Source organism: Cryptomeria japonica, chromosome 2 (genome assembly GCF_030272615.1).
Source record: "Cryptomeria japonica chromosome 2, Sugi_1.0, whole genome shotgun sequence".
In the NCBI taxonomy this organism is placed as follows: Eukaryota; Viridiplantae; Streptophyta; class Pinopsida; order Cupressales; family Cupressaceae; genus Cryptomeria; species Cryptomeria japonica.
The window spans coordinates 151,931,822-151,948,752 of NC_081406.1; the positions used below are offsets into that span (position 1 = coordinate 151,931,822).

General features: G+C 34.9%; 1 protein-coding gene across 5 annotated transcripts in view; it reads left to right on the top strand.

Moving 5' to 3' along the window:
- LOC131071369 (uncharacterized) overlaps positions 1–6,804 on the top strand; it is a 75,959-nt gene extending 69,155 nt beyond the window's left edge. For all 5 annotated transcript variants that reach the window (XM_058007184.2, XM_058007182.2, XM_058007180.2 and 2 more), the window contains 2 exons: positions 6,279–6,360; positions 6,452–6,804. In XM_058007184.2, coding sequence (XP_057863167.1) covers positions 6,279–6,360; positions 6,452–6,569 — 200 coding nt within the window. In that variant the 3' untranslated portion in view covers positions 6,570–6,804. The remainder of the gene's footprint in view (positions 1–6,278; positions 6,361–6,451) is intronic.
- Positions 6,805–16,931: the final 10,127 nt, after the last annotated feature.

Genomic DNA, 16,931 nt, shown 5'->3' on the forward strand with positions numbered 1-16,931 from the left:
TCCTTAACCGTAAGGGAAGAACAAGAATTTCCAGCGAACTTGTAATCGGGATTAAAAATCCCGAATACAAGTAAAGAGGGAATATGGGAAGAACAATGCAATTCAAAAATTGCATACCAAGGGGAAGATCTCTCTCACCAAAAACCGATTTTTGGGGGAAGAACAACATATTTACAAAAATGCAACTAAGAAGGAAAATTAAGAAAAAAAAGAAAATAATAAAATGAAACAAGAAAGAAAGGAGAACATACCTTGAACGAAACAGAAAATGCTTCTCCAAAAGATGCAACCAATCTTTGGAAAGAAGAAGACAAACCAATAAATAGAAGCAATCCGCAATGCTAAACTCTTGTAACGTTTTTGCAAAAATGCCACAAACTGAAAAACGTGGCAGCAATCCCAAATTTGGAGGGCCAAAATGCCAATGAGAGAGCACACCCTTGAGAGTTAAAGCAAAACGCCTAAGGAGGAGAGGGAGAAATGGCGTCAAATCCTTTCAAAACGCAGCCAAAGGAGGGTCACGTGGAGAAAAACGTGGCATTAAAACCTTCTGGAATGGCTCATTAAATGACTGAAAACTTGTCACAAACTCCACGCCTAGGTAAGAGAGGTAAAAACGAACTAGGAGATTGCAACTTTGTGGAGTCTTGATCCCCCAAAATGTGGCTTCAAAGAAACACGTGGTTGCTGATTTAGACCAAAAAATCAGTAAATGCAAACCCCAAATGGCATGATAAGTGTTTACAAATGCATAAGAATAGGGTGAAATCCAAAACGCCTCTCCTTCTTAGAAGATCTCCACAAAAATCGCTTGAAAACTTCAACAAATTTGCTTCCAAATGAAAATCGGGTTTTTGGGAGACAAAGGCAAGTTCGAATTTGCATAAATATATGAAAATCGGGTTTTTTAGAAGATATGACAAGTTCCAATTTTCACTTTTTCCTCAACAAAGCCAAATTCGGGTTTTTGGGAATGAATTGCAAGTTTAAAATTGTCAAAAATGCACTTTATGAGCAAAATCGGGTTTTTTAGACCAAAGTGCAAGTTTTAAATTGTCACTTTTTCACTTACAAGGCAAAATCGGGATTTTTGGAGAGAGATGCAAGTTTTATGCACTTGTAAAGGGGAAATAAAACCCCTACAACAAGTTATAACTAACTTGCACATATGTAATAGGGGTTTAAAATCCCTATTACATGTAAAAACCATTAAAGTAGGGGTTTTTGGAGAGAACTACAAGTTTACTTGTAACTTAACCAAAAAATCCCCATTTTAACTAAAAAAAGCCAAAAAACAATAAAAATAATAAAAACAATAAAGGAGAAATTTAAAACAAATTACAAGTATTCATCTTTTAATAAAAATGCACATGTAATAAGCTAAAAATTTCCCTACAAAGACCAAAACAATGGACATCATTAAAAATTGCAGTTTGAAGAAAATTCTCCACCTGCAGTCGGGATTTTAAAACCCAAAATTGAAGGAAAGACATAACAAACGAACCCAGAATGCGACGAAATTCGAAACGTAGTTCGAGGATGGACTGAGGATTAAGCCAGTCCAAAGATTAGTCGAAATTCTGCCTCGGGAAGTGTGCCAGAGAGTAAATTTTTTCATTTTTTCACAAAAAATTTATGTAATGGTCCTTCATTTTTGGAAACAAAAGTGACGATAACATAGTTCTCATTCTGATGATGGATCATGGAGCATGATCTGAAACATTGTTGGGAAAAATTTAACATGGTCAAATCCAGAAAATTCATCTAAGCTAGCTATCATGGACTGTGGAAACTTCATGCAATTAATCATTGCTGTAGTTAATTTAATTTAGGCATTAGATGCAATAATTTGGCATGATGACATTACTTGTAAATGTGAATTAGAGGAACCATAAATATCAAATGCTGCAATTTTGCTACGAAATGTAACAAATAGATGGTTTGTATTTTTGAATTATTTCTAAATATTTTATTTTTCTTAAAAAAAAATAAAAAACACAATGAAATTGATATAGTTCTGCATTTTTGTTTTACTACACTAAAATGCACTTTTCTTTTTATTTGTTTTCAACTTTAGGATAGAATGAATTAAAATAATGATATGTTTTTAAACATCATTTTAACGTATAGTTTAGCTTTGTGTAACTTGTATATTCCCCAAACTTTAGAAAAGTGGGAATTATTGAGTTTTCATGGGCTGTATCTTGATATTAATTATTTTTTTCATCACTCATTCCTTCTTCTCCCCATGGCAGAAATTGGTATGTATTAGATGTTGGCAGAAATTTGTGGCATTTGCAGAGACAGTAGTCTTCCCACACTGTTATTACTGGAACATGCAATCAATCCTGTCTTTGCATGGCTCTTCCTCCAGTGATTTCTTTCTTCGGACCTTTTCTCAATGCTGGCTTTTTACAGGCAAAGACTTTGGTATCACTTCTTTTCACAAAAAAATATTTTTCTTTCTGTGGTCTTTGTGAGTAGACCCATGGCAGACTGTGTGAGACAGGGAAGGCAGGGTTACAGAGACAAAAGAGCGGATTCAAACACTTGCCACCTGTTATCTCCTTCACCATGGTGTCTTGTCTGGCATGTCTTTGTTGGCAGAAAAATATGTGAGGACTGTTGAAGACTTCAAACTGTTGGCAGCAACATGTGCTTGCAGCCCTTTTTCATTATACTCATGCTTCACCATATATTGCCCATTGTTTGCTACATGCACAGAGATAACTTCTTATAAGCTTTATAGGCACTTGACATATGTTCCTGTAAAGACAAAATGAAACTGGGAAGCAATGAGCAATGCATTTATCAGCAAAGGAAGATAAAATACAACATTCTCATTGTCGGTTAAGACAGAACCAACCAACTACCCTAAACTAACTTGTAATTAAAAACAATAGTAAATTTTATTATTATTGTTAATATTAATACGTGATGTAATATAATATTAATTATTTATTCTGACACAATGGACATAGCAAAGCTTTGCATGATCCTCCTTATCCATCTTGACATCAATAGATGCCAATTGACTGGTAACAATGTTAAAAGCATTTAGATGCTTGATCATAAAATATCCATCAGACATACTAAAGCTTGCTCATTAGGAACTTAATTTAATGCAAAACCCCAATCCTATGCAAAGCTTCTTGGTGTTGTTTTCACTCGAAACATTCAATAGCATTGAATCATCAAGGCAAAGCAAGATCAAGCTTCTTTTGACATGCTATAGGGTTTTTGACTGAAAATTGTAGGCAACAAATCATTATCAAGGAAATCTTCCATCATGAGCATCCAAAGCTTTAAGATCTAACTGTTGAATTTTGGATCTCTGTTCTTCTAGAGTATTGCTTACCATCTTTCCGTATCAGAAAACAGATTCACCTATACAAAGATCCAACTTAAACCATGATTAATACAATGCCAAAATGCCCTTCTTTCACAGTTCTAGCAAGCAAAATGAGAAAGCAAATTGAACTGAAATCTAAGCAAGAGGAGTTATGCTAACTAGGTTCAAATTCAAAATGCAGTAGAATAAATAATTCAGACTTGAAACACTAGATATACCTTGGGAAATTGTTGCAGGGAAAACCCTGGCAAAACAGCACTTCGTTATTATATTAACTTAACAGTTCACAATACAATATGATTCTCACCCATCATAACCTAAACCATGCACTTTTATTTACAGGCATCGCTATAGGAAACTAATAAGTGGTATTACAAAACAATGGGTAACTAAGCCATGGGCTGAAAAGCAATCTAGCAACTCAGAGGGGGTTGCAAAACATGAAAAGAATATAACACTTGTTTTAATATGTAGAAGAAACTTCACATTTTTAATTCTCTAACATCAACTGGGCAACATTTGAATGTTCAACGAAACAGATAAGTAACTTAGACACAGTCTGGTTAATGCTTGAGGACTTCTCTAGGCCTTTTAACTGACCCACTCCCATGATGGTTTAGAGGGCTCATGAATCTGGATGATGGTGGAGCTGGCTTTAGACAAAGAATGGTTTCCATTGTTTTTGCCATGCATTTTGTATAAAATATATGATACTGGTAGTTATTCCAAATGCTTGAGAGGTTTCATAGTTATCTTCAAGTGGTTGGGAAGATAATACTTGTCTTTTCTAGCACTATCTTAGAAGCACTTTCATATTTGCTGCTTTTTGAACTACCATCTTGCATATCTTTAGGCCTTGAAATCATTGATTCATTTTAACAAAAAAAGATATTTATGTTCTAACTGCTAATTGAAAAATGCACGATGTGGAAGGATCACTTAAATTGATAAAATATGGACAAGAACATGAGAATGTGGCCTAGCAAGATGTATGTAGCTATTTTCCACCGAGTTTCGGGGATGGGAATGGCAAGACATGTTTCCGGTATGGGGGTACTTTTGGGCCATTTTTTAGGGGATGGTAGGGGACAGCTGTTAAAAAAATAAGAGAATTTTTAAAAATATAGAGAAATTTTAAATATGCATATCATAACATTGATAAATGATAAAGTATTCATCATAGACATTGTAGAAGTTTAATACATAGCATTAGACTTGAATTCAGATTTCACATGAGAATCAAAAAAAAAAATTAACAAAATTCAAATGCTTTCATTGTCAATGTGCATACATATTATATTTGAATTATAGCAAAAAATGCCCAAAGGCACCAAAGTTTCAACTATGAAATGACATAAACTGTAAACAATAAGCATAGAACTAAGAAAATATATCCTGTCCATAATCAGCAGATGGTAGTTCTGAGAATCTAAATCAAAATTAGAGCTTGAGTCTCTGTCACTGCCAGCATAAGGGGCTGCCTCATGCAATGGAACCCCAACCAAACCCTCCTATGTGTCGTTCTCACCAATCTGCATAGCATCTTTGGGATTAACATCCCAACATAAGGCTGAAATCTGATGATACTTAGGAGTCTGGCAATCTTGTAGCCGCAATGCACTGTGAAAAACCACTAACTTCTCCAATCGTATAGAGGCCTCTTGACTGGTCCGATGAAGCTATATGTGGATCGATTCCTCTCTGCAGCAGAGGAAGTGACAACTTGTGAAAGAAAACGAATGGCAAGTACTCTCCACTCTGGTGCATCTTTGCCATGCCATGTCCACCATCCAATAGGGTTGATTTGACCTCATGTAGCTCTATTCGATCTTGTCTCTAGTCTGCTAAAGGTTGGACCACAAACAGTGGTAAATGCTAGCCATTGTGTGTGAAGTTGAGTAGATTCCTCTTCAGTATACATTTGTGCAAGGGCCTTAACGAAGAAAAGCCTTTTTTCACCTCTTCATCAGTAGATGGAGGCACCCTCCCAGGTTTTGGTGCATACCATTTGGGATTGGGAGCATAGGTTGCCATATGAAGCACGGTGTTCATAATGTTCCACCATTGTGTCACAATGGGCTTAATATGTTCCTCATAAAATCCCAAAGTAGGGTCTTTGCCATGAATAGCTTGCTTGATTTGTCCAAGCATGCTATCAAAGGTCTCATAAATCTCTCCAAGGTTAGGAAAGTCAGTATCAACATATCTAATCACTCACACAATAAGCTCAAAGAAGGAGCAAATATATCTGCAAGTGCAAATAAGTTACAAGTTAGAAACATATATTAATCATTAAATTATTAAATGTACATTTAAAAAATTAAATAATAAAATCACCAATGCCAAGTTTCTTACCTCATTGCAGACCACCAGTCATCATCAAGGATTTTTTGCTTCACACTTCTCCTCTCTGGTGTGCTTGCTCATGCCATCTACCCCACTCTGCATTGATCACTATGGATTGTAGACCCTCTTGGACCTCAAGCATTCTCTCTAACAAAATAAAGTAGCTGGTATATCTATTCACCATGGGCTTGAGGAATTACTCTCTTGAAAATGTCCTAAACAATGCAAGTGCAGTGTGATGGTTGCAAATGAACATCTGCACATCTCTAGCCTTTGATACCATTGCCTTCACCCAATCAGTTTTCTCAATGTCCTTCAAGGTATTGTTCAATGCATGCACACAACATGGGGTCCAAAAAATGTGCTTAGAAGCACTCTCCACCCCCGTTCCTATACCTTAATAGTTTTTTCACATTTTGCAAGTTCTTTTACAGTTTACTAATTTTTCCAATCCCCAAATCTCGTATACTTGATAAGTTTAGAATCAAATTTCAAAAATGTTATTGGACAGGAGTTGTGATGAAGTTTTGACCCACAACATTGTGTATACTATTTTAAGCTTTATGCTGATGTGTAACAGGAACAAGTGTTTATTCCAGTAAAAAGATCAATAGAAAGAGGAAGGTCGTGGATCGACGGGCTTCAAAAAGCCGCAAGATAAGGTGCCTATCACCCTTATTTATCGTCTTGCCTAGAATAATTTTTCATAGCCTTTGGCAATAGCTAATTGTACCTATTCAATTAATGTGACAGGTATAATGTGCATGAGAAGATCGTGAATTTTATGGCACCAGAACCTATGTTACTACCTCCTATGGCACCTAAATTATTTTCAAATCTTTTTGGGCAGCAAAACTCTCAAACAGTGTGAGGTGGACTTTCTTATTAATGAAACCCAGTTATAGATACAATTTTGTATGTTAATTGAATGCTTATTCTCTACCATCGATTTAAATTGTAATTAATCTGTTTACTAGGGGAAAACATTGACTTGTTTTTCTAGTAATATATTTACACTTGAAATTATTAATTTCATTTGAATGGTTCTTTTCACTAAATTTCTAAGCATGAGTGAAATAATAAATTTGAGATATGTTGATGGTGGATTTGGTATATCCAATTTTCTACATGTTTGTTAAATTATGTATGTAATCATATTGGTCTGGTTCTTGTTTTACCTATTAGGAGATATTAGAGGTTTGTTCCACAGGTAAATTGAATGTCTGGATTCAGCAAATCAAATTTTCTACGTGGTAGTCAAATTGTGCATACAAACATGTTTGTTGAATTCTTGTTTACCAATTAGAAGATGCTAGAGGTTTTCTTTCCCAGGTAAATTGAATGTCTGGTGATTTTGAATACATGTCATATACCTTTTTTGCAGTTACCCGAGGGTTTATATATACATGAAATAAGGAAATATTTATTCCCTCATTTGAGAGTTTCCCTAGCGTGGGATATTGTAGTTTGGATTCTATTAGATGTTGCACCGGTCCTGTAGTGATTGTGGACAATGGTGCTGGTGCCTCCCCTGCTCTTCCTTGGTATTATTCATATTTGTTTGTATTCTGTCTTGGGTTTATTAACTTTTGGGTTTAGTCACTGATTCAGCTTCTGGGGTTCTTTTCCACCTATCACAACTTGATTGTAGCTAGTGTACTTTTGACTTCCATTGACCTGCTTCAGTCGCTTGTGGATATTATGTAATGTCCCGTTAATAGAGTAACTTAGAATGTTGGGACATTTACCTAACTTCTCCTTCTCACTATATCGAATGATTGCAATTAAACCAAGTAATGGAAGTTACACAAGTTATCAACTGCTATTTCTGATATAAAGATATAACTGTATGATATAGAATTGATAGCAATATCTGATATAGAAATATGAAATATGCTATGAATGAGATTACTTTATCACTTATAGTGATAAACAGATGATTCTATGTCTGATATAAACGATAGATTTATGCAATCGATTTATATTGCTTTCAGCAATGGTTTGCTATATCTGATATATCAATTTGATTATGCAAATATATTGATATCGCTAGAAGCGATATGTTTCTGTTTCAGGTCAATATTTGAATGCTTGCAACTTGATAATGGATGCTGTTTCTGATATTCAATCTTTAAAATACTTGCAATCCCTTGGTGCCGTGTCTGATCTGCACGATATTACTTGCAATCAATAATGCCAATGGCACTTGCTCTTACAGAGCAGATCCAGTAAGGAATGATATAAAAAGAAATAAAATGTGCAATGATATCTTTGAATGATCGATGGGAATGCCTTTTTATATCGTCATTCTTGATGAGGAGTTGCCTTGGATGAGACATGTCTCATGTCCATTCATATTTGTCACCCTATATTATTATTACTAATCGCACGTTTCTATATTAATCGCTGCCTTCATGCCTTTACACTTGGTGTAGTCATTGTATCCCTTCATAACTTATACAAATCGTGCCTCTTATTAATTGATGTTATTTATCAATTGACTAATCAATGGCTGATCGTACTTTTGTTATCTAATTGCTACTGTTGTTTTCTTCATTTGTGTTTCGCTGTCAATGTAGTATGTTATCCTTATGGTCAATAATCCTCTTATGGTGATCTTTTGATCCCAATGCTAACATTTGATTTATTGATTAACTAATCCTTGTGTTAACACTGTTGATTAATTTGTGTCTCTTGTGTCATGTGTATCAAATCTGTGACGTCTTCAATGACGTCCATGGAGTGGTATTCTATAACCTGATTTCCTCCCTCGATGGTATGCTGAAATATTTGGAATCTGATTATTGTGCTGACTTGCTTACTCAGATCGGTGTAAATGTATTACATGATTCTGTTACCATTCTCATTATCTGAATCAGCCCAATTTATAGATCCTCCTGGCTACTTCATGAACAGATATATGTATACCTTCCAACGAGGTGATGAGTTTGGAACAGCTCCTTGAAGTTAAGTATCTATTATTGGTTAAGTTGATCAATGGTCAGGATTTCGTATGTGTGAGAGAGTTGTTTCACCATGAGAACTTGGATGCTTTTAAGTCTTAATGCCTTGATGGATGGATAATATATCAATCTCTTACTTGTCTTAATACTTATGGGAATAAGATGATCTCCTCAATGTGTGCTACTTTAGAAAAGATATACAACCTAATATTGGTACTATGTACACTTCTTACTAACTCTTAACTACTTAGATTGATAAAGACTGCCACCCTTGATCATACAACCTGTTTGTTGTTTTCTAGGCCAAGGTTGGGGACATTACATATTACTATGGTTAATTTCCTTTTTTCTTTCATTACATGAGAAAATGCTTATAATCAACTCTATAAGCAACTCTAGCATGGATGGTTCATGTGAATTAATACTCCATCAAGAAAGCCTATTGTTATGGAAGATTAGTGTGTGTAAAGACATACGCTTTCCTATTGAAAATATTCGTTGGTCTGCTACAAATGTCAAAAACCTAGTGTTTGAAATTGACCATTTCTACTTAACTTTTTCTATTTAGATATAAGTCGCATGGCACTAGTATTTTTTAAGCTGGTTCAATACTAATTACGTGGCTTGGATAAATAATGTACATTTGCTTTGCATTTAGATACATCTGTAAGAATATCCATATGATAGAACTTATTTACACTTCAGACATTTGTCCATGTTTACTTGCATTAACAATACCATTCCTTTCGTTTTTCATTGTGTTAAAAACATAGTTTTAATTGGGTTCCCCACCCGTATTATAGTAGACAGTAAAATGGATTGCTGAAAATACAAGACAGGTCTGATTGACCAATCTGACAAATTCCAAATAATAAAACGCAACAATTTGCAGAGAACAAATTTCCACCAGAACATTGCTACAAAGAGCAAATGATTTGTTCTGCCGAAATGTTTCAAAGGTTGGTACACAAAGCCTATCCCACCTAGAATGTTGGTTATCATGACCAACAAGAACCCAGGGCCCTTTAAGCTCAACTTAGAGGCTAAACCACATGAAGCAGTCAATCAGTCAATGAAGCAGATGAGAACAAAATATGAAAATCGTATGCAAGGAAAGAAAAAGAAGCAGAAGGTTAAGCAAGACGTCTATTCTACAAATCCCTTTGCAACTTTGGCCAACCAAGAGGTAGAAGAAATGGACAATGATGAAAACACTTGAAAGAACAACTTGTTGCAAGATCAGACCCTTCTGAAACCTGGGAGTGATCAGCCCTACAAAAGTGAAATGAATCTCGAGTCAATAAAATTTGTAGCAAAGGAATATTCAGTAGACCCAATACGAGTAGCAAAAATTCTTTAAAAAATAGAAAGCCTTTTGGATTACATTCCCAATGATCTAGATATATGGGATCCCAAAGTTAGAATGCGAGAAGTTCATTATTGTGTGTTCTTTTAAACCCTAGGTATGTTAATCAGATTCATATATTTGATTATGCCCTAGGTTGTAATCAGATTTGCAGTATTTTAGTAAACCAACATAGATTAATTGTGCCCTAGATTGTAATCAGATTTGCAGTATTTAATAAGCCAACATAAATCAGAAATAGAACAGCAGACAAACAAGCATACCCTGGGAAAACCTCCAAGGAGGAAAAACCTAGCATGAAAGACCCATAGGTCAGATTATATATTCTCCTCTAAATATAAGTACAATACTTGCTTGAATCTGATCTTCACATATCAGATCTGTCCCTTGTATGCTTCAAAGGCTTGCATCAAGATCCACTATGTCCTCTTGGACAATTTCGCACCAAGCTGAATAAGTTCGCAATCTTCCTTAAGATCGCACCCTTCTTAAGACTTCGCACAGCAGAGCTAAATCGCCTTGTATATTATTGAACTTGATGATTGATTGACTTGCAAATTGTCATTTATTTATATGCATCATTTATTCTTTGAAATGTAAGTCGGCCTCCTTGGTTTTTGGCGCCAATGTTAAATGGCGTGTATTTAGCATAGCGTGGCATTTGTGAATAGGATAGGGTCACGTTACCCTAGGATAGGACCCAGTCCTAAAATGGGGTTCGGATGTTGCCTTAAGGCAATCCGAACCCCTATATCCCTAGTTACAATCAACATTGTGCATCATTGAACCCTCAAGTATAAATGTATATATGTAATTGCAACGCAATATAGAATTGGCTCTAGGAGACATGGAGAGCACACCTTGTTAGCTATAATTTGTCATGTACCTGTATTAGAGTAATATTATTATTATATTTAATGGTCTTATAAGTTTAGTTAGTAACTTTCTGTTTTATGTCAGTTTGTCGTTTTAGTAACTTCTGTTTAGGTTTCTATCGTGTTTCTATTCTGGTCGTCTTGTATTCTCTACTTAAGGAGCCTTCGTCTCCTTTGCTAATATCGAAAATGAATAAATTATTATTTCATGGTATTGGAGCGGGAAATAATTCTTTGACGAATTTTTAAAATTTGCGCCTTTTACCTAGAATGTTTCCAAATTTTTTTTTTCTTCATTTTTTATTAAAAAAACGTGGTTTTCTTTTTTTGTGGGTTTCTTTTTGAATTTCGTGGTGATTTTGCTTCAGTCGGACTTTCGAAGTTTGAAGGCCTAGGGTTTTCTGGTGTGGCCGAGTTTCTGGTGCGACGCCTCTTACAAATCGGGAGGGTTGTTTTCGCGGGCTTCTGTACCTGCAAATCGCGTGTTTCTTTTTAGTGGGTTTTGCAAACTTTTGTTTCTCTGCTCAAAGGTCATTTGAAAATTACAATGATTTTGATCTTGCGGGCTTTGCAACTTTTTCTTAGATGAGTTTTTAACCAAATCATGGTGTAATGTTTCATGAAGGTTTTTGAGCCACGTTTGTAGGTATTTATTGTGACTTTTTTTGCGTTGCCTTTGTGTTTTTTTTTGTTTCTTTTTTGTGTGCCTCTGGGCGACGATGGTGGGTTTGCCAATCTGGCATCTTTCTTTCTGTATGTCTGGTGGACTAAGTTTGTGGCCACGTGAGACGTGACGGGCAGACATGGTTTATTCAATTGGAGGTTTAATTTCAGGGATAGATCTCTTTCTTGAAGGTTTCTACGACGACTCTTTCTTCTGTTTGAAGGTTTTCCGTAGTGTTTAGTGGTGTTTTTCACAATTAGGGTTTATGTTACAGTTCATGATGCTCTTAGATTTTGACGATTTTGTGCTAAAAATCGTGGGCCTATTCACTGTTATTCTGGACAGTTTTTGTGTGACTTTGGGTTTTATTTCCCATGAGTGGTTTTTTTCAGGCTGCATGTTTTTCATCCCTGATTTGGGTGTTGAAGACCTAGATTTTGCTGATTTTTTCTAAAAATTGTGGGTTCATTTTGTTCACCCATCGTTTTTCCTGTGATATTTTTTTTGTTGCAGATGTTTCGAAGGTGTTTTAGGCATCTGTTTTCATTTTTGCATGATTTTTTCAGTAAAAATCGTGGGTTTCTTGCCATTTCAACACTGGTTTCAAACTTTAGAATTTGTGCAGTATTTTTAAATTTTTTTTGACAAAATCGTGGGTTTTGTTTTTGACTGTTTTTTGCAATAAAATCAGCAGTTTTAAGTTCTGTGTTGATTGCCTCAAAATTTGTGCCAACTACTTGGTAAACTTTTTTTGATTGGTTTTTAACAAAAAAAATTAGACCTTTAAGTTTTTTTTTTTTTTTTTTTGAGAAGTTGACCTCGTTGGAAAGCAGGAGGGATGGCGTTGTTGGCCAACATCATGTTGGAAGGCAATCAACGCTTCAATGACAAGAAATGCAATACTTTGAAGCAGAGGATGCTTTCTATTTTTAGCATTGGTGCTTAGACCAGATTGTTCTGGGTATGTATACTCGTCCCACAGTGGTAGGCAAATACCAGGACAAGTTTGATAAACATAATCAAGTGGTTATGCTGCTAAAGTTGTCAGTCATCGATGAGATGCTTTTGGAAGTGCCATATGACAAGATTGCTAAAGAGATTTGGAGTCACTTGAAGGATTTGCACAAAATGTCAAATAAAGGCAAAGCTTCTTCCTTAAGAATCATGATGGACGACAAGATGTCGTTGCAGGAGCATCTTATGAAGATCAAGGACATTCACAATCAACTAGAGGCCATTTTTCACAAGATGGAAGTAGAGGATATGGTGTTCATTACGCTGAAAAACTTATCATGATCCATTGAGCACTTCATCAAAACTCTCAACATTACATCCACTAATGTTGACCCAAAGTTTGATGAGTTGTACAATAAGCTCTTGTAGCCAGCTAGGTGGAGATAGTAGTTTGGTAGTAGTAGTGATACTGGTGTGGAATAGGTGTTCACTGCCAAGGATAAAAGCAAAGGCGAGCCCATTCAATAGAAAGGACAAAGAAAGTTTGACGAGGGTTTAAAAAAGGCTATAACATGTCACTATTATGTCAAGCTTGGTCATATCCAGTGGTTCTACAGAAAGCGGTTGGCTGATCATAAGTCCAACCAGGGAGAATCTCAACAACAAGCTCATGTCGCAAAATGTTCTGATGAGGAGTTAGCCTTCTATGCCTTAATGGCCAAATGACTTGCAAATTTTGTCTAGTCTTCTATAGGGTAGTTCATGGAATGACTATTAAGGGAGGGTATTAGAGTAATATTGTTGTTGTATTCAATGGTCATTTAAATTTAGTTTGTAACTTTCTATTTTATGTCAATTTGGTGTTTTAGTAACTTCTATTCAGGTTTCTTTCGTGTTTCTATTCTTGTCATCTAGTATTCTCTATTTAAGGAGTCTTTGTCTCCTTTGTAAATATCGAATATCAATATATTATTATTTCAACATGCCCTTTTATACCTTGATGGCTAAGAGAGATGGACGTTGGTATGCAAATCTCCACCTAGATAGCTATAGTGATGACATAGCCAAGAGTGATAGATATGTGTAAATTTAGGTGCCTTCACAAGGTGCATGATGTATCCCAAGCAAGAAATAGTGTTCTTGCAAGTGTTGTCAAAATATTTGTCCTTAAAAGCACGTACCTTAAGAGATGGAGAAAGGAGAGTAGAGTAATGCACAATATTCTAATGTAGTAAGATGCTTAGATCCACTTCATGATCTCTTATATATGGATCAAAGTTATGATGAGTTGAAATTGGATGTAGTCAAACCTATCCTAGGTGATGGTTTAGCTGTGATTGACCATGTTGGTCATGGATAAAGTGCAATGGGAAACATGCTAGAGGATGATGAAGCGAAATGTGAAAGGAATGAAATATGGAGGCAATTGAAAGTATCTTCGAGCTTGGTTAATTGGTCATGATTAACCTCTTTCCCATTTTTTCACAGAGTAATTGTTTACGATTCTATTTGATAAAATAAATACATAAATTGATAATAGAGATAACAATGCATACCATGTACATGAATAAAATTATCTTTATTCACACAAGGCATAAAATATATATAAATTGATAATATAGATAACAATGCATACCAAGAGAGCCTACATGAATGAAAGAGATCAAAATGTGAGAGGAGGGAAAAAGATGGTTGTCGAGCCATTTCAAAAGATCCTGAGCTGTTTCCACTAACCAAGGTAAGTGATAAGTGTCAAAATGTGCAAAATCGACATTTGAACGTTAAGATGTTGTAGGACAAATGTGTAGTGGCAGATGTCCACGCGACACATCAATGTCCAAATAAATCACGCTAAAAAATGATGAGTGGAAAGAGAAACACACGACTAACATGAAACAAAAGCTTAAGGATAACTGTTGAAAAGGTGTTCTAAGCATCCTGAGAGGGAAAAGGCTGATGTAAGGGATGAAATGAGCCTACTCAAATGTTAGGGGAATGGACACTAAAGTGGCTACAAAAGTGTAGGTGGAATTGCAAAGGGGTATGCAATTTTTGACTCTACAAATAGGAACTAGTCTAAAAGATATTTCACCAATCACACTCTCTAAAATAAATAAAACTTTAACCTACAACCAAATTTAGTTTAGGATACACATGCTCATGATTCATTATTATAAACTAGGGACAAATTTTAAGCAAACCTAATAAGTTAAATCATTAGAGAATCATGTTCCATATTTTTTCACATTTCTATTATGTATGTGATGTCAAACATAATAATCTTAATGGACAAGCACCTCTTGTTATCTATAGGGACATGTGCAAGGTGTCCTATTAGCTATATAAAGGGGTTATAAAAAACTATTGTCTTAACCTAGTGACAAATGTATGGGTCAAGTACTGCATATTATTACAATATTGTAGAATAGTAATTTTGGACCCAAACACCATGGAAAATTCATGCCTTGAGCATAATCACTACTATTGGCCCCTCCATTATTCACCCCACCTTCTCTAAGTCTATCTTAGGATCTTCTAGTGAAATTATTTATTCTAATGGATTAATTAAAATGTAATAAATCATGCATAGAAATATAATTTTATGAATACAAATTTGGATCTAGAATATTCAAATATAGGCGTTGAACTTATTTGATAATATTATAGAATATATTACACAGAGATGATATAACAATTCAGAATATATTGCACTAATATCCCTAACTATATAGAAATTCAGACTTAGAATTTGAATTAAACAAGCATCATTTTAACTTCCAATGATGGTAGAAAATCTTTTTGGGATTGAGAGAGCTTTTATGTTAGAGGATTATGTGAATATGCTATATTTGTTACCTATGCTATATGAGGAATTAAGAGCATTATAATGAGAAAGAATTGGAGATTGTATATATTCATAGTAATTTTATAAGGTAGTGTAGCGTCATAAATTGTACACATTTAATTAGGGTGTCCTATTCTTCGCTATGTTAGTACTTATTTTAGTATGCCTCATTATACTATGCATTATAGGACTTTCATATGCATTTAAGTAATAATTAATATAAAAATGAGTCATTTCTTGATTTTGACCTCATCACACTAATTTTAGGTATGCCTTTTATCTTTTAATCATTCTAATTTATCATAGATCCTACCCCATTTCAAATCTCAAGGCTCGTTTCCCTCATGTAAACATTATATATTGTCACACAAAATTATTTTCAGCATCAAAATCCTATTATCTCGCATCCTTAAAAAGGGGCTGAAATTGTTGAGACCAGGATGCCCAAGCATCCTATTATGACGTTTTTTCCCCAAATTTTTGGAGGATAATAAGGCAGTCCTATCATATTCAAATCTAGTTCTATAGAAAAAATAAATCTAAGCAGGCTATTTATCAAATTAAAACTATAATTCCATGTATGAAGCAATTCTTTTCCTCATCTGTGATATACAACAATTGTGCAAAATTGGAGATATCCATATGAAGTGAAGGTGCTTCTTTTAGGAGGAATTCTAGATCTGCAAATCATTCATCATCAAATCTTCATCGACATTCATCAACCATTGAAGTTTTAAGAGATATTAAAGGATAATAGGGAATTACTGATTGATGATTGGCTTATACCTCTTCCTAAGGGATTGGTGCAGCTATAGGTTTTTGACGGGCATAGAAAGATAAGAGGACACTCAACAAATAGAGACATAGCACTACCTAAAGCTGGGTTAGGGACACTCTAGACCAGGACACCTAGGGTGTCCTTGTCTAGACCAGGGTGTCTTGGATGCCCTTGTCCCCAAAAATTTGCATTCGATTTGATAGGAGTAGAATACGGTGTCTCAAAAAGCTACATCTGAGTTGGTGTGTAGTAGTCAAAAGGGCAACCCAGTTCAACCTCAAATTTTAGTCATAGGTACACCTTTGTATTTTCGAGCTCACTTCTATACTTGTGAAGTTTTTTTTGTGCATTAGTCTGTTACGATCTTTTAAGCTTTCATTTATGTCATACTTAAATCCTAGCTCTATATCATTTGAAATCCATACACTTTCCAAAGCAACAAAGAAATATAAACCCTAAAGGTATCATTTGACTCTCATTGACAAGAGAGAATCAAATATGATTACCCCTTTTTGTGGTTTTTTTTTCCAATGTTTGTGTGAAAGTGGGTCTTGGCTCTAATATTACCTTATCATTTTCATCCTAAACATTTTGGTGAACCCAATATTCTTGCATTGCATTTTTTGATTTACATGTTCATTTCAATTCAAAAGAATAAAAATACAAAAAATCTTATTTTCTATGCATTGTGTGTGTTTAGATTACATTTTACAGTGGTTGATTATATTATTACAATAGTTAGCTGAAACATTTCTTTTCTTAGATTAGAAAACAAAAACTAGTTCACC